This window comes from Thamnophis sirtalis, unplaced genomic scaffold (genome assembly GCF_051295495.1).
Source record: "Thamnophis sirtalis isolate CommonGarterSnake01/CBP01778 unplaced genomic scaffold, rThaSir2_p1.2 scaffold_6, whole genome shotgun sequence".
NCBI lineage: Eukaryota > Metazoa > Chordata > Lepidosauria > Squamata > Natricidae > Thamnophis > Thamnophis sirtalis.
In genome coordinates this window covers 93,428,827-93,456,274 of record NW_028261386.1, presented here as the reverse complement: position 1 = coordinate 93,456,274, position 27,448 = coordinate 93,428,827, and the positions used below count along the sequence as shown (strand labels likewise).

General features: G+C 40.3%; 1 protein-coding gene across 5 annotated transcripts in view; it reads left to right on the top strand.

The window, feature by feature from the left end:
• The window catches only part of LOC106550461 (protein phosphatase EYA4), a 143,807-nt gene that overhangs the window by 88,459 nt on the left and 27,900 nt on the right, over positions 1–27,448 (top strand). For 3 of the 5 annotated variants that reach the window (XM_087718463.1, XM_087718460.1, XM_087718461.1), the window contains exons 4-13: positions 4,661–4,785; positions 5,991–6,059; positions 8,222–8,317; positions 13,392–13,458; positions 15,813–15,955; positions 16,078–16,221; positions 18,359–18,438; positions 18,595–18,760; positions 20,737–20,873; positions 21,845–21,928. In XM_087718463.1, coding sequence (XP_087574589.1) covers positions 4,665–4,785; positions 5,991–6,059; positions 8,222–8,317; positions 13,392–13,458; positions 15,813–15,955; positions 16,078–16,221; positions 18,359–18,438; positions 18,595–18,760; positions 20,737–20,873; positions 21,845–21,928 — 1,107 coding nt within the window. In that variant the 5' untranslated portion in view covers positions 4,661–4,664. The remainder of the gene's footprint in view (positions 1–4,660; positions 4,786–5,990; positions 6,060–8,221; positions 8,318–13,391; positions 13,459–15,812; positions 15,956–16,077; positions 16,222–18,358; positions 18,439–18,594; positions 18,761–20,736; positions 20,874–21,844; positions 21,929–27,448) is intronic. The other 2 variants (XM_014068379.2, XM_014068381.2) reach the window with 1 other exon arrangement.

Genomic DNA, 27,448 nt, shown 5'->3' with positions numbered 1-27,448 from the left:
ATGAGGTGCCTCCGCCCTTGGACCTTGTGCCGGAATCACAAGAGGGCGGAATCCGCGGCTCTTAAGACGCACCAGACCACTGCCTGGGCCATGCGCACTTCCACCAGCTCCTCTTATTTTGGCAGGGCAGCCCTCTTCTGGCTCCGCAAACTATGGGCTGGTCTTCCGGCAGGCAACTCCAGGACTAGACAGGACATCACCAAGATCATTGCTGCCATGGAATACTCTGCTGACGCGTCCCTGGCAGCCACTAAATTTTCATCCAGGGCGCTGGCCTCGAATGTCACCTCGAGGCGCCTGCTGTGGCTCCGCCACTGGCAGGCCGACGTAAAAGCAAAATGGAAGGTGGCTTCCACCCCCTTTAAAGGGGGTAAGCTGTTCGGCGAGGCCATAGATCCATTTCTAACTGAGAACAAGGATAAGCGAAAGGTGCTCCCTCCGGTCACTAAGAAACATGAGCGGAAGGGTCAGCCCTTTCGCAAGAATTCCTTTCGGAATAACGAGCCTTCCACCTCCGCAGCCGGTCCCAGTTGTGCCTACGGCGCCTCGCAGGATCGCTCCCAGGATAGGCCCTCCTTTAGGGACAGAGGGAAGCAGCAGGGTTTCTGCAAACCCTTCTGAGGAGGCTATTCCAACAAGCCCTTTAAAAAGTCCAAGTGACCGTCACAGGGCTCCTCCCATACGCGGCCGTCTCCAGCTCTGTGCCACACAATGGGAGGAAACCACGATGGACAGCTGGGTCAAGAACACGGTCCGCCACGGGCTGGCCCTGGAGTTCCTATCTTTCCCCCCGAGAACCTTCCTCCGTTGCCCTATCCCCACATCCGCCCACAAGCTACAACTGATGAGGGCGGAGATAGAACACCTTTTAGAGATAGCCGCCATAGGTCAAGAAGGCAGGGGATTTTATTCCATCCTCTTCCTGGTCCCCAAGTCATCAGGGGGGGGGGGGTGAGGGTGATCCTGGACCTCAAGAAGCTGAACAAGCATCTGGCGTACAAGTGCTTCAAGATGCAGTCCCTCCAGACCATCCTGGGCTGCGTCAGACCGGGCCATCTGCTGACATCGATCAACCTGAAGGAGGTGTATCTGCATGTTCCGATCCACCCGGCGCACCGCCAGTTCCTGAGGTTCCAGTTCACCCATCGTCATTACTAGTACAGGGCCCTCCCCTTCGGGCTCTCGTCGGTTCCGCGGACGTTCACCAAGCTGCTGCCGGCTATAGCCGCACGACTCTGGTCTCTGCCCGTGAGACTGGAATGCTACCTGGATGACATCCTTATTCATTCGTCGTCCAGGGGGCAGGCCCACGGAGACCTGGCCACCACCATCAAGACCCTGCGGCTTCACGGGTTCTCTGTCAACCTCACCAAGAGCCACCTGAACCCGACATGCAGGATCCAGCACCTCGGAACGACCATCAATTTGGAAACCTGCCAAGTCTTCCTCACTCAGGAATGAGTTGGCAGCATCTGAACCCTGGTGAGGAGCATCCGCTCGACCGGGTTGGCCTCGATCCTCTCTCTCTCGCAACTGATGGGGAAGCTGGTGTCTTGTATCTCGGTGGTCCCATGGGCGCAGCTGCACACACGAGAACTACAATGGTTCCTGCTACCTCTCCAGAGGAAGAAGGCCAGCAACTCCAGACGGGTGGAACGGGTGCCCCCGGTGGTGGCAGACGGATGCCCTTCTCAAAGGCGGTCGCTTCAGGGAGCCGAAGCGACTGATAATCACCACAGACGCCAGCCTCTTCGGCTGGGGTGCTCATCTGGGGATAGCAGTGGTTCGGGGCAGGTGGTCGCAGGCGGAGCTCACCCACAACATCAACTGGCTGGAGCTCCGGGCCGTAAAACTCGCCCTGCGCCACTTTCTCGACCAGGTCAGAGGCTGCGATGTACTGATTCTGATGGACAACATCGCCGCCAAGGCCTACATCAACCACCAGGGTGGCACGCAGTCTCTGGCTCTGATGTCGGAAGAGGAGGCCCTGGGTTGCTGGGCGGAGAGGCACCTGGCGTCAATTCGAGCAGACCACATCTCTGGCGTGGCCAACGTGACAGCGGACTGGCTCAGCAGAACCACCATCCAGAACTCGGAATGGCGAGACTGTTTTACCAGCTGTCCCAGAGATTCGGCCACCCGGTGGTCGACCTGTTCGCCTCGCCGGCCAACGCCCAACTTCCTAGGTACTTCACCCAGTTCCATTACCAAGGAGGGCACGGACGCCTTAAGATCCCGCTGGCCTCCGGGTCATCTGTACACCTTCCCCCCTCTTCCCCTAATTCTGCACGTCATCCAGAAGATTCTGGAGGAGGGGGCAGAGGTGCTCCTTGTTGCTCCCCACTGGCCGAGGAGAACTTGGTTTGCCGACCTAGTCAGCCTGTCGGTGTCCCAGCCGTGGCGCATACCTCAGGAGCAAATCTCCCTCAGCCAGGAGGTCGTCCAACATCCAGAGCCCCAGTGGCTACAGTTGGCCGTCTGGCACTTGAGGGGGACCTCCTGAGGCTTCATCGCTTCTCCAACAGAGTCATCCAGACGATTCAGGCTTCTAGACGACCATCCACCGTCAGGATCTACAAGGCAACATGGATGGCTTTCTCCCGTTGGTGCCTCAATCACCACCTTGTGGCATCCTCCGCGACCCTTCCGCAAGTCCTGGTATTTTTTCAGGACGGTTTGGACAAAGGGCTAGCACCAAACACTCTCCGTAGACAGGTGGCTGCCTTGAGCACTATTCTGTCTTCTGACACTCAACTTCTGATTTCACGACATCCTCAGGTAAAGGGATTCCTGAAGGGGGCGTCCAACCTTTGCCCGCCCACCATTTACAGATACCCTACCTGGGACTTGACTGTGGTTCTGCAGGCATTGACCACATCACCCTTTAAACCATTGTGGACAGTGGGCCTACGCCACCTTACGCTAAAGACTGCCTTCCTGATCGCCATCACCTCCGCCCGGAGAATTTCGGAGTTGGCCGCCTTATCTGTCAGGGGCGACCTTTGCATTTTCCACTTTGACAGAGTCATATTGAGACTGGACCCTGCCTTTGTCCCGAAGATTAATACAGTCTTCCACAGAGTGCAGGAAGTGATACTCCCTGATTTTTGCCCTCGCCACAAACACCAGAGGGAAGTCACTTGGCACAAATTGGATGTGCGGTGGGCGGTGCACATTTACATCAAGCGAACGGCTCCTTTCCGTAAGTCGGAGGCCTTATTTGTGTCATTCCAGCTGGCCTCCATGGGGAAGAAAGTCACACCCTCTACCATTGGACGCTGGCTCAGATCATGCATCAAGATGTCTTACGAGACTCAAGCCAGACCGGTTCCCTCGTGCATAACAGCACACTCTACGAGGAGCGCTGCGACTTCAGCCCCCTGGGCTACGCAAGCGCCAATTGAAGAAATCTGCCGTGCTGCGACGTGGTCTGATCCATCTCCATTTATGCATAACTATAGACTTGATTCTTTCGCCTCAGCTGAGGCATCTTTCGGGAGGAGAGTTCTACAGAGGGTCGTGGCAAGCACCGCGGCCCGGACATTTCTTCTTCCCTCCCAACTTCGACATAGCTTTGGCATGTCCCGAGCTTGGACACTCCAAGCAGCACCTAGGAGAAAGACCATTGGCTTACCTGAATGGTCGTTCTCGAGGCGCTGCGGAGTGTCCAAACCCACCCTTAAGGTGGGGCCGCGAGGTTGTGAATTGCACCTTCATGTCTTGGACTTGGACTTGGACTAGTTCAGTCATGGACTATTGATCTCCTTCATTTTTTAAAACTGAGCCTCTGGAGAAACCAGGAGGTGGAGCTACAACACAAAAAAATCAAACTCAGTCCTTGGGCAGCAAGCTGAAGTTAAACCCGAGCTTGGACACTCCGCAGCGCCTCGAGAACGACCATTCAGGTAAGCCAATGGTCTTTCACGTCAATGTTTCACTGTTCCTACCTAAGTTCCATATCTCAGTTACTGTTCCACAAATACATGGTGATTTGAGACTGGTGAAGTTGTATGAAAGTCCTTACGTTATTTGGATATTAAATGTCAATTATTATTTGTGCAAAAATACTGTATTAAAATTATATCCCTATATTTTGCCTGTTTTTTAGGAGAGGAATATTTCCTATTGATATTATTCTTTTTTTAATGTAGTTCTTTGTTCAACTCTCCTGGAATAATTCAAAATACCTATATTACTACACACACAAACCACATTTATATTCTGAGTGAAATCAGCAGTGACCATTACTATCTGTAATTTCCACTTTTAATTAAAGATGAACTTCAGTTAAATCATAGTATGCGTAATTGCAGTCTGATATCCAAAAGGCATTTGAAGTTTCTTGGACAAAACTTTCAGATGCCTCCCCCCCACTCTTTATTCCACCCACCCACCCACCCATAGAAGAACATGATTCAAGTGAAATGTTTCTAATCTTCTCATCTTTTCCTTTTCTACCAGTTTCTCTCTCAAGGATAATGCTGATGATGATAATGATAATCATGAGGCTAATTGAAGACTAGTGCTTTCTTTCATATGTAAAGTTTTCAGGAAATGTTCATTTTCAATTTTCACTTTAAAGTATGGCTAGATGGGGTCTGTGCACTTTTATGAAGCAAATAATAGTGATAGTCTTCCTTTTTCTTTTGTCCTTTAATAGATCTATGGAAATGCAGGATCTAGCGAGTCCTCATAATCTTGTGGGAAGCAGTGAAGCACCAGGTAGTTCTAAACTAGAGAAATCTAATCTTAGCAACACATCTGTTACAACAAATGGAACAGGCGGTGAGTGAAAATCTACCTCTTTCGGTTTAAATCTATAAAATGCTGTGAGGGACAATAATCAGATTCTTAAAAAAGATGAAAAAATTATATAAGTATAATTTTTTTTTAAAAAATCCATTAAACATGAGGTAGTAAGACTACATAAATACATTTTGTTTGTTTACTGTATCATTCCTTATTGTATAATTTAAAAATATATTCTACGACTTCTGAATACCCTAGCAGCTATTGCAGATCTAAGCTTTTCTTCCCTTTCATTTCCAATATGACACTAATACCTTTCATGTTGTTTGTATTATACATTGGGCCTGTTTTCATATTTTTGTATTATAATCCCATTAAGGTTTTCCAAATTTCCTACTTCACTTCAAATAGGTAAAATTTATTTTACATATTCATTCAAGTCCTATTCCCAGCTTCCTCTTAGTTATCTTCCTCCTCCTGTTGACAAGATGCACTTGGCCTTTATATGCGGCAACTGCTGGCTAGGCCAGTCCTTCTTCCTGAGGCTGTTCCTGCTGTTCTCCAAATAATGTGTCCCATTCTCAGCAATGTTTGGGAAGACTTTAGAAGTTATGAAGTAGAGGCCCAGCCATGGTGGTGGGTGCTGAGATTTCTGAAGGCTCTGGACCTTTACTTCAGCCCTGGAACTGCCACCTAGGAGTGCTGCTGTGCAGAGCAGCCAAAAAGACAGAAATGGGGGTTTGATAGCTGGATGAGGGAAGATCAAGAGGAAGCTGAGGAATCAATCCCTTATCTTAACTTCACCTGAAGTTTTGCCTGAGGACTGTATTGCTTAGCAATGAAAATTCCAGTCCTAGTTGCTGTCATAACTCAAAGATTACTTATACTGGATATATTGAATTTTACATGAGCGTATTTGTTTATTTTATGTATCCACTTCCAACAATATGAGTCAAAGAGGTTTTTGTTTTGTTTTGTTTTGTTTTTTTGAGAATTGTGACTCCTGAAAACATGCTAATGACTCGGGCCATTTTTCATGGTATCTAAAAACATACTACTGAAAATAAGTGATTATTTTAACTTGTATAGGTCTGTCTGTTTGCCTGAAAGCAACACAGAGATCAAAGCTGTATGTGAGCAAATACCACGATGTGTGTGATTTTTTTTTATCCTGAAAAATATTAATTTACATTAAGGAGGTATTCAGATAATGAAACACTGTGTACCATTTCAATTCTTAGGAGACAACATGACTGTTTTAAACACTGCAGACTGGTTGTTGAGTTGCAGCACTCCTTCTTCTGCAACAAGTATGAGCAATCCTAGCATAATGCATGTGTGTGGTTGAATTGATGATTTATTGTGTTGAGCATCTGATAATTTGCTTTATTGTTTTTGCTTCATAGCTGCATCCCCTTCTATTTCTAGAAATCTTTCTATAAATATTTTACAAGGAAGTTGTAAGATTTTGTTGTAACAGGCTTTTTGCTATATTTTACATCAATATAAAGTATATAAAATAAATTAAAACAACAAGAAGCAGAAACAATTTCAGCCTCTGGTAGGGAAAAAACAATGTGTATGAAGGAGAATGGACCTGTGTACCACACATAAATCATTATAATATTAATGGGGGTCCAATATAATGCTTGTATTAAAAGTATTTGGAGAAATTAAGAGGAGCTGCAAGTTTTTGGAATCACCAGGACTGGGAATATTCTATCTTTAGTTCTGAATGGAGATACAGTTCCCCTTCAGAAGAATTTTCTTTATCTCACAGTTAATCATTGTGCTAGGAGCACCTTACATGAAGACCAGGTGGGTTCCTATCACTACCGGTTCACTTTGTGCATGTGCCAAAGCTTAACCTGGTCCAGAATGCAATACCCAGAATTATAGATATGCCATGTCATGCCCATGTAACACCTTTGCTTCACACAATAGTTACCAGTAGGTTTCCAGATGCAATTGAAGGTTCTTTTGATTAGCTATAAATAGGGCCTGGTTCTCTAAGAGACCTTCTATCTTCTATAGTTTCTGTCCATAGGTATGATCAAAGATGGCATGTGCCAGGCTGATGAAACCTGAGAAATATGTTTCTCTGTCATAGTGTCCACCCACTGGACCAAGATTCCCTCCGAGGTCCGTTGTGCCTTCTCATGTTTATAAAAACCTGGGTCTTTTCTCAAGACTTTGGGTTAGACTAGATAATGGGTACTCTGTGTTATATTATTTTTAGAATGAAAGGTCTTTCTTCTTTTGCATGACTGTCATTTTTTATTTTTACCTTTTTTGATTAATGATTTTATTACCACCAGAGCCTTCATGGAATTGGATATCCTTATAAATTTAATAATAAATAAAATAAATATGATCAAATATATCTCAGTAAAATATATAGTAAACATAATTTAAAAATTCCTTCCTCAGATTTCCTGAGAAAGGAAAATAATTCTGAGGAAGAAAAATAATTATGTTTAATTAACCTACAATTTTATTTAATCACATATTTGAGTAAAAGCTGGAAATTGAATTGCTAATTTATATATAACAATCCTTTTTTCTTCTGAACTGCCTATAAAATAGAGATTGGAATTGCCGTTAACAACAATATAGATAATTTATATTTATGAACCTAAAATTATTTTAGTTTACCCTATGATTTTGAAAAGCAATCCATAATAAATAAACTGTGATTTAAAGTCATATTTCTTTACTGGAGAAAAAGTTTATCTTGGCTCTGATATTAATTGTAGTTAGTTAAAATGGAAGCAAGTTATTTAAGTTTATAATCTAAGGTTTTACAAACATGAATCTAGGTTTCCAGAGAAACTGTGTGCAATATTATTGATATGAAATCTCAAGATTTCATTGACATCTCAATGAAAACACAAACGTAAACACCATATGCATATTATGTTCTACGTGGAGACTTTGGGGCTAGAGTTATTTTAGTCTATTATCTTTTACTCTAAGACAAGGGTCTCCAAACTTGGGAAATTTAAGACTTGAGGACTTCAACTCCCAGAATTCTTCAGTCAGCATGAAGGTTTAAAATCGCTGCTCTAAGACATAGATCACTCTGGAAGAACAAATTTTAGAAATAAAAAGGAGGTGGAATCAAGAAGCTGAAAGTGAAAAGTGGGGAGGGGAATAGTCTTGAAAGCCACGTGTCTCTTTTTGTTAGATGAATATTTGAGAAATGTAATGTAAATACTTCTAGCTGTCTCCATTGATCAAAATCAAATAATATTCAGTTTAAATGAATAAATGTTAGTATTTTTAATTTAAAAAAATAGTGCATAGTTTTAAAACTATGGTTCTATGGCTGAAGGTTATTCTAAGAATCTTACTAATTTTTTTCACTGTGTGTATCATTTGACATCTCAAATTTACTTACATTTTGCTTTAGTTGGCATGATATATGTAAATATAGAAACGCAATCTCACATCTGCTCATTCTTCTATACAGTGTCTCTCCTTGCAGTCAAAACAGAGCCTATGAACAGTAATGACTCAACAACAACAACAAGTGGAGATGGATCTCTTGACAATTTTACTGGGTCAGGTAAAACACATAATTTGCTCATAATACTGCATGTAGATCTATATCTATAGTTTTTAAAACTATTCTTTACAAAAATAAACAGTAAATCATCTAATGTATGGGAAAATGTGCTGGCAGTTAGTTTGTACCATTCTTATTACCTTGCTCAAGAAATTGCCTATCAATACAATATATATCTGATGACAAGATTTTCTGCTTCTAAAATTTAGATATAATGAATGACAGTAACAGTAATGACAGAAGAATTTAGGGGAAGTGTAATTTGGCCTATGGACACCTTTCCACAATTACTGTATTTTTCGAAGTATAAGACGGACCTTTCTTCCTCAAAAAAAGAAGCTGAAAATCTGGGTGTGTCTTACACACTGAATACAGCATTTTTGCCTCCTGAAGCCCCGCCCCTTCACCAAAATGGCCATGTATACCCTTATGGAGGCTTTCAGAGAGCTCCTGGGGGCTCGGTAGGGCAGAAATGAGTATGTTTGCCCCCCCCCCCCCGCCACACTCTATAAGCCTCCATAAGGTTATGCATGCATTTTTATTTTTATTTTACAAAAAACAGGCCCATTTTCACGAAAAATGGGCCTTGCTCATTTTTGGGGCCCCCAACCCCCAGGAGCACTCTGCAAGCCCTCTCAAGGCTATTCATGCCTTTTTTTAAAAAAGGGCCCGTTTTCGTGAAAAGCAGGCCGTTTTCATGAGGTTTGCAGAGTGCAAAAACTTTTCCTTTTGGAAAGCTCTTTAACTGATTGATCAGAATTACATTGAACAAGAACAAAGTCTTAGGTGCTACAGATTGTCAGCGATTTTCTTCTCCAGCACATGGATGAATACACCTGGAAACATCTACCTACCTACCTACCTACTCTCTCTCTCTCTCCCTGCCTACCTACTGTATTTCTCTATCTCCCGCCCTCTATCTACCTACGTACCTACTTACTCTCTTTGTCTCTCCCTACCTATCTACTGCATTACTCTTTCTCTTTATTTCTCTCTCTATCCCTCTAGCTACCAGCCTACCTACTCTCTCTCCCTCTCCCTACCAATCTACTCTATTTCTCTCTCTCTCTTTCTATTTCTCTCTATCCCCCTACCTACCTACACACTTTGTCTCTCCCCCACCTACCTATTGTATTCTCTACTGTTTTTTTTCTCTCTCTCTATCCCTTTATCTACCTACCTACCACCTACCTACCTACCTATTTAACTAACTAACTAACTACTCTCTCTCTCTCCCTACCTACCTACTCTATTTCTCTCTCTTTCTCTCCCTCTCTATCCCTCTATCTACCTATTTACTTTTAAAAAATTGCCTCTTCAAAACCTTGGTACGTCTTCTACTCCGGTGCGTTTTATACTCTGAAAAATATGGTATTATCTCACAGATACAACACTAAAATCAGTTTCTATGCCCTACCTTTGTACAATATGAAATATTATGAAATATTGTGGAAATAAATATGAAACAGTAGAATTTAATTTAAAATCATTTAATAATAATTTATGTATTAAATTATTATTATTGAAAGTTGCAAATGTCACTCAGATAAGAAGGAAGCAGAAGAATTTCTGGCTTAAATTCATAAAAAGAACTTCATTCATCTAAGAAATATTCTAAACTTTAAAATATAAAGAAATGCAAAAATAGTTTCGGGATAATATGGGAAGTTGACTTTGCTGTATGTAGTTATAATACATTTATTATACTCTGTTCTCAGATTAATTAGGTTCTAAAATTTTTGTAAGTGGCCATCATCTTAAGTTCATACTTTTCACAAAACTTAGAATTGTATACTGTAATGTAATAACATAACTTTTTCTACTACTTACAAAACCTTATAGATCATTCTTCTGGCTTCAAAAGCCATTTGAAAAAACTTAAAAAGGAGCATTTAAAGTCTACAATATATAGAGTTTATTTTAAAGTCATATATTAAACAGATATTTAGATGCTTTGTAAAGAGGGAGACAAAAATTGTCAATATACCCAGCGAAAGTTTTGATTTTCTTTCATTGTCAGCCCATTCATATCTTATCATATAGTGCTTTTGAAATTAACAGTGTTTCTTGAAATGCCATGAAGCTGAAGTGGAAGAAGCTTAATTATGGTTAAATAAATAAATGTGATATTCAGAGAATTTTGCTCCAGAAACTAAAGGTCTTAAGTACATGACACTTACTCCATGATTCTTTGGTTCCTGCCTAAAGTGTGTTTTGCAAAATGATTAGGAACTGCTACCTATCTGTAAAATGCTAAAGACTGGCATATTGAAAACAGGAAACTACTTTGAAGTAAAAGTATGATTGATTAGACTACGGGATTTTTCAGGGCTACCTTTTATGCAGTGCTTTTATCTTTTTAAAAGTGAATGAAATGCAGATGGCTTAATAAAGACATTCTATGTTAGAGGGCTGATATGAAATGGCTCTGAAAGGTTTCATTCACATTTTGGTATATATATTTGGAACACATTTGCCGTAGCCAAGACAGATGGTTAGACGAAAGAGAAACTTTTGGAATCGGTCCAGACTACGCAATATTCTTGAACGATTTTAATAGAATATGATTATCATCATTTAAGCTTCTGCAGAAAAATACAGCTGCTCTTTGTGTGGGCATGTATGCAACTGATAGTTACCATACTGGTGCGTTTTCGGTATAAAATTAAATGAATGTATTACTTTCTAAAGAAAAATTAGTACCGCTTTGACTCTCACCTCATAAACATTATATTTTTATATGTGGAAATAATAAGATAAATACTGTCAACATAAGCCAGAATCCATTGCCCTAGCCAAGACTAAGAACAGCACTGTTAATAAAAATCCAAAGAAATGTGAAAATATTTTCATGAATCCTTTCAACAGTATTAGCAGGGGAATAAGATATGTCAAACTGGCCAATGATAAAAAGAATTGCTACAGATCCAAAATGAGCAGTGTCTATGATCCCAAATTGATTTTATAATTTTGATTTCAGTAACATGGGCTTGTAGATACCCATGCTTCATTTTCTTTATTTTAAACTAGTTTTCTTTGAAACATATAGTGCTATGCCATGCAGCACAAGAGCTTTTAAATCTGAGTTCAGTGTGAACCAATTGTTAAAATTGTATTGGACTAATATAAAGTCACTTGTGTAAACTTAAGCAATTCCATTTTGTGGCCCCACTATTTTATCCCTGCAAAAATCAGTTTTAAAAAGTTGAAAACGCATGTAACAGAAATCACATATTTACTGAACTCATTACTACAAATGAAGAGCATTATGCTTACATCCCATAATGCATATTATGCTGTTTTATGAGCAAGTTTCTCTGTTAACATTAATGAATTCATCCTGCATGGCATCATATGAATAATTGAACGTAGAAGTCAGGAATGCTATGTCCACCAAACCTTACACTAGAGTAACTGGATAACAGTCATTTCCCCACCTGTATAATCCACACATCTGGAGAGGATGGGGAAAAACCTGCTGGCATAGTTGATGTACACATATACAACATGATGTTTTGTATGGTGGTTGCGCATTTGCTGTTCCCACACCTCTTAAATCTGGAGTCCGTAGTAAACAGTGGATTTTGCTGACTCTTACTCCCATACGGTTTTCATCCTATTGTTATTCTCCAGTTCATGTTAATTCTCTGAAACAAAATAGTAACTTTTAAGGTAGAAGTCTCCAATAACTAAGGAGAGGTGAAAATTGAATATACAACTTGTTTAAATAAAAAAGCTTTCTAATAAAACAAATCTAAGTTGTAAAATATTACTTATAAATTATTCATCAGCATGGCAAATAACTGCACAAAAATTATATTCCATAAAACATAAGTAATTGATTTTTCTTCCAGATTTTAGTTAATATTTATTTCCATAAATATCTTCTATTCAAGCTTTTCATTGGTAATCTTAGCACAGCATAATATGATAAAGTTTATTTATTTATAGGACTGATATTGCTGCCTATCTTATAGAATGACTCTAAGCATCTCATAACAATCCATAAAATGCATAGTAAAAAACAAAAGTATCCTTTTGCCTCGGGTACCAGATCTATCATCCTCATAGTTTAACCCCATCCCAGGCTAATGCTTGGCAAAAGAGACAGGTCTTCATAGTCCTCTGGTAGGCTAAGAGAGGAAGGATCCCTTTAACCTTAGGAAGAAGATAGACATGATAGCAGTATTTCAATATCTCAGGGGTTGCCACAAAGACGAGGGAGTGAAGCTATTCTCCAAAGCACCTGACAGTAGGACAAGAAGCAATGGGTGAAAATTAATTAAGAAGAAAAGCAACTTAGAACTGAAGAGAAATTTCCTGACATTTATAGCAATTAATCCAGTGGAACAATTTGCCTTCAGAAGTTGTGAATGCTCCAACACTGGAAGTTTTTAAGAAGATATCCATTTGTCTGAAGTAGTGTAGGGTTTCCTGCCTAAGCAGAGGGTTGGACTAGACGACCTTCAAGGTCCCTTCCAACTCTATTATTCTATTTTATACCAGAAGAAGGATGTTTGAAAGGACTAGGATGTCATCAGGACATCCAAGGTCTCATTATTAATCCATTAGGATGGGACAGAAGAACAGATGGGCCCACAAGTAACCTGTTACCTGGCAATATGCTATACAGAGTTTAAAAGGTAACAACTAACACCTTGAATTGTACCCAGGAAGCAAATGGAACCCAACAGTGTTGTTATTCAGGTGAACTTCAGGACACCTCAGCTGTACATGCCAGATATTTTGCAGATGTGTGACTTTCAAGAGCAACCCCATGTACAAGACATTTCAATAATCCAAACAGGAGCAGAATATGGCATGGCAGGCCAGGAATAGTATTTGAAAAGTATTGATTTGTATATTTATGAAAATCTGTTCTGCTTAAATGCATCTGCTAAACTAAAGATCATAAAAAGTTAGACATTGTATAGATTAGTTATTTTTTCCAGGTAAAAATTGAGAAGAATAACACAATGGTACCAATTTTATTTAAAACATTCAAAAAATGTAAGCCTTTTTAAAAAATCTCAATAGCTGATAAATTGAACATTGTAAATGCTTTCTTTTACAGTGATAACAAGTAGTGGCTACAGTCCAAGATCATCACATCAATACTCACCGCAGCTATATCCCTCCAAGTTAGTCTGCAAGTATATTTGAATATGTTATTTGTATATCAGTTTCTGCAAGTATTTATTTTAAAAAATGGTTTAAATTTAGAAATTACACTGGGTTTGCCTAAAATGCATTGTTATATGGACACTTTGGCCCGGTTTAAACTCATTGCTTGCCATTAATGTTAGGGTGATTTATTTATATTAAGAAGCAAAGTTTTAAAATTCTGAGTTATGTGCGCTGGATAATTATTTTCTGGATTTGTATACTCCAATCATAACTGCTACAACTGTCCAAAAAGCACACATGCTTGGAGGAGGATGAAATCCTCCTGATTGAATCAGGGGTGCATTGACTAGGGGAAGTAATGGTGACAAGAATGGCACTGTATTGTATATATCTCTAAATCTTCTTATGCTTATGCATATCCCTATATTATTCTTATTTTTGTATCTTTGCATTGGATGATAGTTCTAAAAGATTTTGAGTTTCATGTGTAAATCAACTACCCATACATAAATTTCCTCACTACTTAAAACCATTGCTATTCCCCAGGACATTTATATCTAAAGACTGTGTTGCAAAGACTTATGGTCTGTTATATTATTGTATGTACTTTATTGTTTTAATGTGTCTGTACTAGTTTATAGCAATTTTAATCCATTATTGCATTTGTAGGTAATTTTATTGATAAAAATACATTAACCTGTATAATAAAATATCGGTAGATTACAACTTATTCTTAAATTACTTAATTTAGTTTAAACCATTTATTTTTCATTCATATATTTTTCCTGACAAACAAATGTTTGTCAAATGTTAGTCTTTGATGCATTAATTTTCAGAAGAGTGTCCCTTGCTGTATCTGAAGTCAATCTAGTGTTTACTATAAATCGTTCAGTTTCTTGGCTAGTAGCACAGCACCATACAAACTGACTTCCATATTCATGTCCCCAATCAGTGCACCCCTAACATCAATCACTATAGCCAATCTTTCTACATTTAATTTTTAAATACCTTAACTGAATATTTGTTCTATTCAGTATTGAATAACAGAATAACCAATTTGGAAGGGACCTTGGAGGTCTTCTAGTCCAACGCTATACCATTTCAGACAAATGATTATCGGTATTTTTTGAGCACCATGTGGATTGTCATGCATGCATTACTTCAATCATATGTCATTATTATCCCATTTGAACAACCAACCTTCAACTCCGTATTTGGGTAATAAACTCCAAAATTCAAACCTTTACACACTATCATATTTTTTCTATATGAATAAACTTGTTTATCTAATTTGGATTCATAGACAAAGTGTGCTGGAACAATAAAGATTCTTTCAATTTCCAAGTGTGGATTCATATATATTTTGAAATGCCTCTTAACATCAATACTTGCACCCCAGTCTTAGCCTTTACCATTTATTAACACACTCATGTGTTTGTCATTCCTTCAATCATTAATATTAAACTAGACATTTCAATTACAACATTTGGTATGTTATTGTAAATTTCCTAGCATTCCTTCACTTCAGTTACATTCCTAGATCTTTTCTTTTACAATCTAAAACCTCATGTCCACAGTCAAAACAGTAATTCCAATTTATAAAAACAGTAGAGCTTGCCTAATCTTTCCAAACCAGGGGTGCGTTCCAGCAGGCACTACTGCCAGTTCGCTTGTGGGGCGCTGTGCACCCATGCACACTTGATACACAGTACAATAAAAATTGTTCTGCTCAAAAGCAAAAAACAAGATGGCGTCACCTATGGTGCCGCCAGGAGAACCAGTTTGGGGGCATGGCAGGCCTGGGTCGTTGCCAGTTCCAGCGACCCAGGCCGCCAAACCACTACCGGTTTGGCCAAACCAGTCCAAACCAGTAGGAACTCACCATTCTTCCAAACACCATTGAGAACAGCCATGTGTGAAAATCCAATGGAGTCTGGATTTCTTGAGGGATGCTGTTCCACAAGGCAGGTGCTGCCATAGAGAAATCATGATTCCTGGGTTCAATAAGATGCAGTTGTTTGATAGAAGGGATCTGGATCATGCTCTCATACTAGACTTGATGGATGATAGAAGACAGCCAGACCCACAAATAATCTGGCTGTTATTCCATGTATGGTTTTATAGGTAACAACCAGCATTTTGAATTGCACTTTGGCTTCTTGCAGAGAAATATGGGTGTAATGAGAAATGCCAAAAGCTGTCCCTACCAGTGCATTCTGGACCAACTGCAGCTTCCAAGTGCTTTTCAAGTACTATTGCATGTAGAATTAATCTACTGGGAGGTGACTAAGGCACGATTGCTTGAGTCAACAATCTACGTACTTAGCTTATGTGACTGATAGTTTGTCTCCCATTTCCTGCTGTTTAGGCCCTATCCACATATTCTTTCTACGCCAGCAGCTCAAACAATGTCTGCCTATGCCAGTCAGACCCAGTATTCAGGAATGCAGCAACCAGCAGTGTATACAGCCTACTCACAGACTGGGCAACCTTACAGCTTACCTGCTTACGGTATTTAACTTCCAGTTATTCTTTACTTACTTATGAATATGTTTGGCATCATGGAATTTGATTGTTTCCCCTACCCTTACTTCCATTGGTAACAATCAGTGGAACATTAATTTCTTACACAGATTTGGGTGTAATGTTGCCGGGCATCAAGACAGAAAGTGGACTTTCACAAACACAATCACCATTGCAGACTGGATGCCTTAGTTACAGCCCAGGGTTCTCCACACCACAGCCAGGCCAAGCTCCATATTCATACCAAATGCCAGGTGAATAATTCCTTGTTGTTTTTGAATTTTCTTAAGATTCATACATTTTTTACATAATTGGTAAGTGTTGTGAATGAAATTTATTACCTGTCCAAGTCTTTCATTTATTTTTTTTAAAGAAAAGTATAATGATCTGAAATTTAAGTTAGAAAATTTGGTTGTTAGTTTTACACATTTAATGTAACTTATTTAAAATTTATGGAAGAGTTATTTACCAAAATTATTACAAATGATCAAAAATATTATTCATTGTTGGTAATAAATCATACTATTAATATGAAAAGATTGATAATGGGAATAATAATGGCAACAATCATAACTAAAGCCTACATGAAATATCTTTTGAGAATCCAAATCTCGAGCATATCTCTGTATACTATGTGCACCTTTTAAATTTCTTGCTCTGAAATACCATGCACAAAATTACTATTTTTAATATTTATGACACTTTTATATTTATGTACTGTTGAATCCTGATAAAAAGTTTTTAAATTTAAACTCTATTCAGTTCCCAAAACTTTCAATAATAAAATGCTTGTAGATCCAGAGGTATTTGGTAGGGGATGGCAGGTGATAAAATGCATATCACAAGGCAAGCAGCACTTGTTATATGACACAAGCATTAAAGCACAGACTTTATGTTATGATATCATGATGCATATTCTGTTATTTTGGTTTAGTAGTTGAGAATAGAACCGTGAATAGCATGAACATGTCTCCACATTAGAACAGAACACTGTTTTTAACAGAATCAACAAGGATAAGCAACTTTTTGGTGGTTGAAGATGGTACCTAACATGGCGGGAGGCTTATTGAGGCTGTAAAATGAGCAAAACCACATTACATTAAATATTTGTTCACTCAATTTATATAGTCTGTGAACTCATTTTTATGTGTAATAGACAGTAAAAATACAGAGCAGCCAGGCATGATTAGTCATACATACAACCAGGAGATGAGCTCTAACCCACACCCACCCAGTTCAACACCAGGTCTTCACAATCTTGTGAAAGGCCAACAACGATGAGGCACTCTAATTTCAGGGGGAATTAAGCTGAAAATCCTCTTCTGGACCCTGCCATCTGACACCCTACAGATGATGTTATCCAGAGCATTACTTTCTTGCCCAAAATCAAATAGGAGTGGTAGAAATAACTTGGGAAAGATAGTCCCATAAGTAACCCAGTCTTATGCCATGAAGAACATGAAAGAAAGCCAATGTACTCATGGGGCAGGGGTTCACATGTGCTGAGTAACTGGCATTAATGACTACCGCTGCCAGCATATTTTACACCAGTTGAAGCTTCCAGGGACAACCCTATGCAAATTGCATTGCAGTAATCCAAGTTGCATGTCACAAAGACTGCAAGACTGAGTTTAGAGAAGATTGTCCTGAGTTTTCTTTGTTGCTTTTTAATGGCGATATGCCTGGAACATAATACAATTTTCAAAAAACCCATAGTTTAAAGCAACTTTGAGGAGAGAGATTTAAAAAAACAATAAAATGAGATTCTGCACAACCCAAGACAGCAGGCTTCTCAGCCTTAGCTGTTAGATATTTGAAGAGATCTTTTTGCTGTCCTCACCATGATTCTACTCCTTAACTATTTATGTTGAGAACATTGGAGAGATATGAATTATTCTCTGTTTGATATAGATATGGCCATCTTAAATCTGGTCATTTCATGGACTAGAAGTTCTCTTAAACCTTGAAACTACATTAAACATCCTGTCCCTCCAAACCATTATCAATATATTTTTCTAGTACTTTACAATAGCTGTATTAAAGAAAGCGAAAGTTTGGTGTTCAAGAAAGAAAAGTTTTGAAACGGAGTAAATTTGCTGATACATAAATGTCTATTTTCAGTGTTTATATGAAGCAAACTGTTATGAAAGATGGATATATGGAAACAATTACAAACATTATTCACAGCTTGTTCAATTTTTAAACTTCCTTTTCTTTACAACAGTACTACACTAAGCTATAGTTAAGCATATTTTAAAAAGTTCAAGTGAGATAAATGCATATTTTAATTACATACTTTTAATTTTCATCTGAAAATTTCATTTCTTATTTGTATGAATTTTGAATTTTGCATTGCTTAGCTCTTATAGGGAATTATTCTTTTAACTCTAGGTTCTAGTTTTACACCATCCTCCACTATTTATGCAAACAATTCAGTATCAAATTCTACAAACTTCAATAGTTCACAACAGGTATGATTTTTTTTGTCTATAAAGCGCAAACTATTATGAATTTATTTGGCAATTTATTTGGACAATACTGTTGTCCTATTTCTATTTTTAGGTTACAAAAAAGATGTAATTTTAAAGGTATTAGTCTTAATTAAAATGTTGTTTGTAACATTCTAGGATTATCCATCATATGCAGCTTTCAGCCAAAATCAATATCCACAGTATTATTCAGCATCAACATATGGAACATATATGACATCAAATAACACCACAGATGGTACCTCTTCATCCTCATCAACATATCAGCTTCAAGAATCTCTTCCAGGTCTTACTACCCAACCAGGTACCTTTCATTGATTTTTGTTCCAATCATTTAGAATCATGGCATAGGTTCATGTGAACATTAATTGTAGCTAAGTATAGCTAAATGTATGAAAACAAATTTCATTTGTATAAATTTGACATCCAAGGAGTCAAATCTTATCCAGTCTTAATCAGCAAAAATCCATTAAGCATTAGTAAAGAATCAATCCTTTAATTCGACTATACCTAACAAGATATCAAAAGCTTCGGGATTAAGTTTTTGCAAACAATGAAAGAAAGAAAACTGCATCAATCATCCTCACCAAAGGACTTGCCTAGGTGACAAGTCATATTTAGAGGGTCCTTCAAAATGCCAGAAGGGTGGGAATTAGTGAATTATTGGGGAAATTGCACAATCTCATGTAGAATACATTAAAGTAGTTAAGCCATGAGGTGATCAGAGCTTGAGTGGCTATTTGAAATGTTCCTCCCCCACCACCACCCAATCCATGACAGCTCAAATGAAGCAGGACAAAGGCCTTCCTGAATACAGCTGTTTATCAAGCAAGAGCCATGAGTTCAGAAAACCCCTGTTGTGGCCTGCCAACTACCAGCCTCTATAGCAGCCAAATCAGATGAGGAGGTAGCATGGGAGTCAGGGCATCAAGGCAACCTGAGAGCTCCAAGGGCAAAGTGGGAATAGAGCTGTCGGAGATAGAGACAGACCCTGGGCCATCCATCAGCCCTGAGATGAAGAGTCAACAGTCCCCAGGTCTAGAGGTGGCTGATGAGTAAGAGGATGAGTAAGTCAGGGGGTGGAGCTGAATAGGTGTGACAGACAAATTCATCTCCCTACTGAACAGACTTGTTAGCCTGCTGTGTGTGAGAGAGGGGTTTTTTTTTTTTTTTGCCGGGGCTGCTGTCACTCGTAATAAAGGGAACATTTGTTTAATTACAGAGGGATTGTTGTGTTTGGGAGCTGGGTCAGAATAATCCCCAAAATGTACATTACCATTGAATAGAAGTGCCACTCCATTCAATTTGAAAGGTGGAATATCTTCAGATCTGGACAGTATTAACACCCCCAGTCATTCCGTTTGGAAAATAACTTCTGACTTAATATTATCAAAGATTTGCATCCAGCAATGTACCATGTAAACTATTTTGCAACTGCTGCTACTCATAACTCAAATGTATTTTACCTGCTAGTTTCCAGATCTTCTGTTAATAGAGTATAAAGCTTGCAGAAGATAGCACCACCTGGGGAAGAACTCATCAAATAGGGTACAAAGTCAGGTTATCTTAATCTGCAATCTGTGCTTCAGAAAAGTGTTAATTCTGAACTGCCTCCATTCTCACTGTCTTAGACTATAAAGTTAAAAAATAAGGTTACTCATAGATAGAAATTATTTACTATGTTGTGGTAAACATTTTATATTTCTGCACAATAGAGTGTTATGTTTCATTAATATCCGTAACACTAAAAACTTTATTGGTGGCCTTCACATCTGCTCTTAGAGTTTCAGAGATGGGAGTTCCTTTGGTAAAGAAGTATTTGGGCATGTTCCATTTAGTGCTTGACCTTTATGAAGTAGGTATTGCATAATATTTGAAAGACGGAGTGTTAAAGGACCTCTATCCTGGAACAGAACTTTTCCATCCCATAGTATAGAAAATAGATTGATTTATTTAAATTTGCTTCTAATTTTAAAAATAGTCTGCTCAGATAGAATTATCTGAAAGATTATACAGCAAGATTACACTCCTCGGATATGCTTTTAACACTTGCCTTTATATTTGTTTATTCAATCTTTGTAATTTGGCAAATACTTGTAGTTAAAGAAGGTGAGGAATTTCAATAAACAGATTATTTTCATTCCTCTTGAATAATTAGGAATTTAAGGGAATCCCAATTGTACATTTAAAACTATAGGAGTACCTTATTTAAACTATAAAATTGAATGAGGAATACTTTGTATTTTGATAAATGTTTATTTATCTTTTTTTAAAAAACAGGAGAGTTTGATGCTGTGCAGAGCCCTTCAACTCCAATCAAAGATCTTGATGAAAGAACGTGTAGGAGTTCTGGGTCAAAATCAAGGGGCAGAGGGAGAAAAAATAACCCATCTCCTCCTCCTGATAGTGACTTGGAGGTACATTCTTCTAAATTAATAGCAATATGAAGATCAGGAAGTAATTCATACTTCAGAGATATAAAAGAAGACATATTAATAGAAAAATCTGTTCACTCAAAATTATAGTAAGTATGTAAGTATTTAATTTTGAGTGAATAGCATTTTTAAAGGAAATTACTTTAAAGGGAATTACTTTACGTTATGCCTACTCTTGGAATGTAACTGAAGTGTGAGAAGCCAGGGAATCTACAGATCACTATCTCAAGCTTGGAACTCTCTACTTCAAGCTTGAAATATTTTAAGAACTTCAAATGTCCATAAATTCCCTGACAGATTCTTCCCCTTTCAAACAATTATTAAAGTTTAAATATCTTTTATTGGAATAAAAACTGATAGAAAACTTTTTTCTTCCTGGTGCTAAAAGATAACAGGCAAATCACAAAGTATATTTGTATGGGACATCATTAAGGAGTTTGTGTATGTATACATGCATGATATCACAGAATAGTATATTTGATCATTTGTTAAAAAACATAATTGCCCTCATTAATATGATCATAAAAGTTGACCATAAATGAAGATGTTCTGTTATAAAAATTAAAATTACTATTTGATATTTCTACCTACCAAAGCTCTTTGAAAGAGGGACACAAAGAAGAAAATTGGAGCATATATATTTAATCTCTATTTTTGCTTGAACATTCAAATATAAAAAAGCAGCAAGAGGGCTGGGCAGTGCTTTGGAGTCAAAAATATGTTTTGTAGTGTAGTCCAATATTTATTTATGACCTATCTGCAGCTCCTTAAAGCACCTGCAACTTTCTCTGGAACTATACAGCTGCCTTTTCTTTAAGCAATGTCTTTCTTGATTTGAAGTATTGAATCATAACAACCTTCCCCCCCCACCCCACCACAAAGACTGGGGCTACAGCTGCCTATAGTTCTTGTGCTATCTGTATATATTGATTTGTTGATTCTTTTGTTTTCAGCGTATATTTGTTTGGGATTTGGATGAAACTATCATTGTCTTCCATTCGCTTCTTACAGGATCTTATGCACAGAAATATGGAAAGGTATGAGAGAAATACTAGTGCTTTGGTGGAACTAATTATTGTGCAGTACAATAATTTATTTGTTAAGTTTAAAGACCTTGAGTCATCCCCATAATATTTAGTAGTATTTCTGGTACATAAATAAAATTTTGTTTTAATAGTCCTAGATTTGACAGATTTTTTCTTCTTCAGACTTTACTTTAGGATTCACTGTTTTATTGCAAATGATACTATTTAGATTAATTACATAAAAGTCAAGTAATATAACTTCACATGAATGATATACAATGATTTTAATGGACACCCTGCCCTATACCCCCACTCCTAGTCCATTAAATGCAGGATTGCTTTAACTGGATACTTAGTAACACTTTGTTCCATTGTTCTTGTAACTTTTCAAGGCTTTACTGCTTTTTGACTAAAATCAGCTTCCTTTATTTTACTAGCATTTAGCTGTCAGTCTAAACACTGCTATTGAAATATTTTGTGATTGATTAAGAAAATACTCAACCACTATGTAACTATTGCTTTTAATAACAAGTTACAGTAAAATAATCAGCACTCTAAAAACATATGTTTAATAAGAGGAAGGAAGGATTCCAAACACTTTCCAAATAGCCCAATGCATCCATAACTCGACAAAAACTTAAGTTAGATTGTAGGTAAGCAATTTAGGAAGAGTCAGTATAATAAAAAGGGAATATTAACTTACATGAAAAGTGCCATTTTCTGCTTAGGTACAAAATATATCAAATATTATTATTGTTTTATTTAATATTTCCCACAAAACAATTTTGAAATCAAATTGGTACCAAATTCTCCTTAAAAAAATCTTCTGCTTCTGTTGAGCTAAACAAGTTTTGATTCTCTTCTGATGTCATTGCCTAACTAAATAAATATTGGCATAGCTTTTAACATAGCTCAGGCTTCCTTCTCATCCTCCTGAGAACTTTGAGTATTTGTCTCCTAAGGGACATTCTAGTAGAGATGGCCCAATCTAGCACAGAAGTCAACAGACAGACTGTCTGGCTCCAATTTATGCCAACTGCTAATGCAGCCAAAGGCATTTGTATCTTGATATAGGGAAGTGTTATAGTTGATCTTACCTCCGTTGCAATGTTGGCAATCTCTGGATAAGGCCATATTCCCATGAGCCTGAGAGGGCTTTCCCTTATATCTATAGCATCAATACCTACAAGGAAAAAAATGTTTAAACATTATTAAAGTCAAAGGAGATTAACACAGAAGCATTCCTGCTGGCTTTTCAGTAATTTGACAGTAGTATATATTTAAAATGATGGTTTCTTTACTGTCTCTTTATGTCCTTTTCTAATATATTACGTTTAAAAACAATTGTTCACATTTCATTTTTTAATATGTGGGCAGATGCATGGAATTCATCTCATGCATGACTAATAAATTACTTTGGAAGAAAAGCTGTACAATTTGCTACAGAAATATATTCTGTAATATTCTAGACCAGTGGTTCCCAAAGTGGATGGTACCGCCCCCCTGGTGGGTGGTGGGACGACTTAGGGGGGCACTAAGAGGCAAGGGGGGTGGCAGGGGGTGCTAAGAGGCAAGCGCGGTGGCAGAGGAGTGCTGGAGGTGTTCTGTGCTGTACTCTTGACTCGCCTAGCTTAGCGCGCAGGTGCAGAAGGGAATGTGATGGGACCGAAAGCGAGAGTCCTTCCCCGCGCGTCTGGTGTGGAGGTGGCAGCTCAGTCTCTCCTCACCAGGAACCGGTGATATCCACGCATGCGCAAGGAAGATGTCTGCCTGAGCTCTTCCGCTCTGGCTCAAAGAGGAAAAACGGCCAAAAAGAAACGGAGCTGAGGTTTGGAAATCGATCTAAGGTGAAAATAAGGCATTAGCAATGTAAGGGGGGTCTGGAGGAGCAGCCAACGGGAAGAAACATTGTTTTCTGAGGTTGCTGCTCTCGGAAGATGCAACCCTGCCGCCATTCCACCTATTCCAGCCACCGCAGCCCGGCCCTGCTGTTCGGTGGAGCTACTGACCCTGCTGCCATCCCACCTGCTTCGATCGCCGCGACTGCCGCCCCATCTGTTCCGGCCACCGTGGCTGGCTCTGCTGCTTTGGGGGAGCCGCCGACCCTGCCGCCATTCCACCCACCCCGGCCGCCGATCCTGCTGCCATTCTGCCTGTTCCAGCCGCCGCGACAATCGCTCCATCTGTTCCGGCCGCCGTCCCACCTACTCCGGCACTGTTGCTTCGAGTGAGCTGCTCACCCTGCTGCCGTCCCACCTACTCCGGCCGCCGCGACCGCCATTTCATCTATGCCAGCCACCATGACCTGACCCTGCTGCTTTGGGGGACCCACAGTCCCTGCCGTCGCCCCACCTGCTCCGGCCACCATGGCTGCTATTCTACCCATCTGGCCACCGCGGCCCGGCCCTGCTGCTTCAGGGGGGGGGGTATGTTTGTGCCGCTGTGCCTGCCTTGTTGCCCGTGGAGCTGCTGAGTTCCATGCCAGTGTGCCTGGAGACTGGTGGCTGGCTTCCTTGCCGCCGCCATTGCTGTCCTGGACGCACCCCCATCCCTATCCCCCCCTTCTTTCTTCCACCGCGGCCTTTGGACATCACCACCGCTGACCGTCCCGAGCGTCGTGGGACCTTTTCTGCCTGTCGCCCCCGCAGAGAGAGAGGCGAGAGAGGACAGGGTCAAGGAGAATGGGGAGTCTGCTCTCTCCAACTAGTGCCAACTCTCCCAGCTGCCTCAGACTTTTTTTTCACACCATTTCCAGACTATGCGAGAGAAAGAACGAGGAACCCCTCACTCCCAAAGTATTGCCAGCCCTAGCCACCTCAGACTTGCGCTGACCGCTCCTGTTTTCGCGGACTTAAGAACTGCGTTTTAATTAGTGTGTTGACTGTATGATGGTATGATTGTGAGAGAGGACGCGCCCACTTTTTAATCTAATTAATTTAATTAATTTTGTATCACTATATTGTATTTTTAATGATATTGTGGGGTGTGTCTGAGGAGAATGTTTGCTTAGTGAGTATGATAGGACTGGGGGTGCGACCTGGAGCCCCCTCCACTGAGTACAGAAGCAGAAGTGGATGGGGCCTGGATCCGCCCCCCGTCCTAGAGTGAATGCTGTATATGGCCTGCCGGGAAGAATGGGGGCCATGGGAGGGGGGAGGTCTACGGGGAGGGGGGAGGGTCGGAGCATTCCGGTTACGACCGGGAGGGGCAGATATGACGGGAGCTGTAGGGCTAGCCAATACTGGAGAAGAAGGACTCGCTACATTACAGCGATTCCTTGTTCCGGCCCCTCAGGCTCATCTCAAGGACCTGTTGGCAGAGGAGATCGGGGCCCTGGTCTGAGGTTGCTGCTGCTAAATGCCAGGTCTGTTATGAACAAGGCTCCCCTTGTCCGGGACTTAATATTAGACGAGGGGGCAGACTTGGCATATATAACTGAAACCTGGCTGGGCCAAGAGGGAGGAGTCCCCCTCTCAGAAATGTGCCCAGATGGGTTTCAGGTGCTTCACCAACCACAACACTAGAAAGGGGTGGGGGAGTAGCAGTTGTCGTCCGAAAGTCATTAGTTCCTCGCAGGATCCCTGCCCCAGAGATTGTGGGGTGTGAGTCTCTCCTCTTGAAGTTGGACCTAGGGGTTCAAGTGGGCTTGTTCTTGATGTACGTACCTCTCAGCTACGTCACAACAGCCCTGCCTGTGCTGCTAGAGGCAGTAGCCGGATTGGCGGTGGAGTTCCCCAGGCTAATAATGCTGAGGTACTTTAACCTACCGTCTTTTGGCGAACACTCTGATGGGGCACAGGAGTTCATGGCCTCCATGACAACCATGGACTTGACCCAAGTAGTTCAGGGCCCTACTCATAGAGCGGGACATACACTTGACCTTGTATTTCTCTCGGGGCAGTGGAGACGTGATCTGAAATTAAGGGGAATAGAGACCTCACCTTTGTCATGGTCCGATCACTCCTTGCTGAGGCTTGACTTCAGGATACTACTCCCCCATTGCAGGGAGGTGGAACCAATTAAGTGGTTCCGCCCCAGGCGCCTGATGGACCTGATGGGATTTCAGAAGAAGCTTGGAGTGATACCTGACTCCCTTGCCCGCAATCCGACCTAATCCTTAGTCGCTGCCTGGAATGTTGCGGCGACTGAGGCACTGGATCGGATTGCGCCTTTGAGGCCTCTCCGTCGCAGTGGACTCAGGGGGGCACCTTGGTTTACCGAGGAACTCCGGGAGATGAAGTACCAAAAGAGACGCCTAGAGCGATGTTGGAGGACTAGGTGGCGCAGTGGTTAAATGCAGCACTGCAGGCTACTGCTAGATCAGCAGTTCAGCGGTTCAAATCTCACCGGCTCAGGGTTGACTCAGCCTTCCATCCTTCCGAGGTGGGTAAAATGAGGACCCAGATTGTTGGGGGCAATATGCTGACTCTCTGTAAACCGCTTAGAGAGGGCTGAAAGCCCTATGAAGCGGTATATAAGTCTACTGCTATTGCTATTGCTATTAACTCTGAATCTGATCGAACACTATTAAGAGCCTTTATTAGGACTTACTTAGTGGCGATACGGGCGGCAAAATGCACACATTTTCCCGCTCTTATTGCGTCCGCAGAATCTCGCCCAGCCGCCCAGTTTAGGGTGACCCGCTCCCTCCTGAAAGGCGAGGAGGTGGGGGAACCCCTGCAGGGTTCATACCATAAATCCAGGGCCTTCCAATAGAGTATATTAGAAAGCAAACCCTACAGGGGTAATGTGCTCTGTTTGTCCTGCTTCCCTCTTCTTGAATTTGATTATTTAGTTAGTTAGTTAGTTTGTCACTCATGTACAAGATAACAGGAATAAGAATAAACATTAATAAACACAAATAAAAAAATTCTTAGGAATGGTGTGAGGTCAACAGTAAGATAGTTTAAGGTTAAAGCTATGGAGGTTTGAAGATGTAACAACAGAGTCAGGTAATGCATTTCAAGAATTGACCTCTCTGTTGATGAAGTCATATTTTTTGCAATCGAGTTTGGAGTGGTTTACCTTGAGTTTGTATCTATTTTTTGCTTGTGTATTGTTGTGGTTGAAGCTAAAGTAGTCATTGACAGGTAGGACATTGTAGCAGATAATTCTGTGTACTACACTTAGGTCAGACCGTAGGCAGCATCCAGTGAGTAGAGGAGTGGAGTACTCTTCTTGTGAAATACCTCTTGGCTCGCTCAATTGTGCTAATGTCCAATATAAGGTGTGGATTCCAGACAGACGAACTGTATTTGAGAATTGGTCTAGGAAAGGTTTTGTATGCCCTAGTTTGCAGTACAAACTAGGTTGCAGGCTGGAGAGAGAAAAGAGAGACTTAAATTTAGTACACTATTTTTTTTAAAAAAAAATCACCTTGCTGTTATGTCGCCCTGTGACAAATTCTTCGTTTATTCTGTGGGCCTGAGATAGTGTGCTTGCTAGTAGACTATGTACTGTATATTTATAAGTATTTCTAGTTGGCCTTGTATATTATATATACAATAGTGATAACATATTTACTTGTCAGAT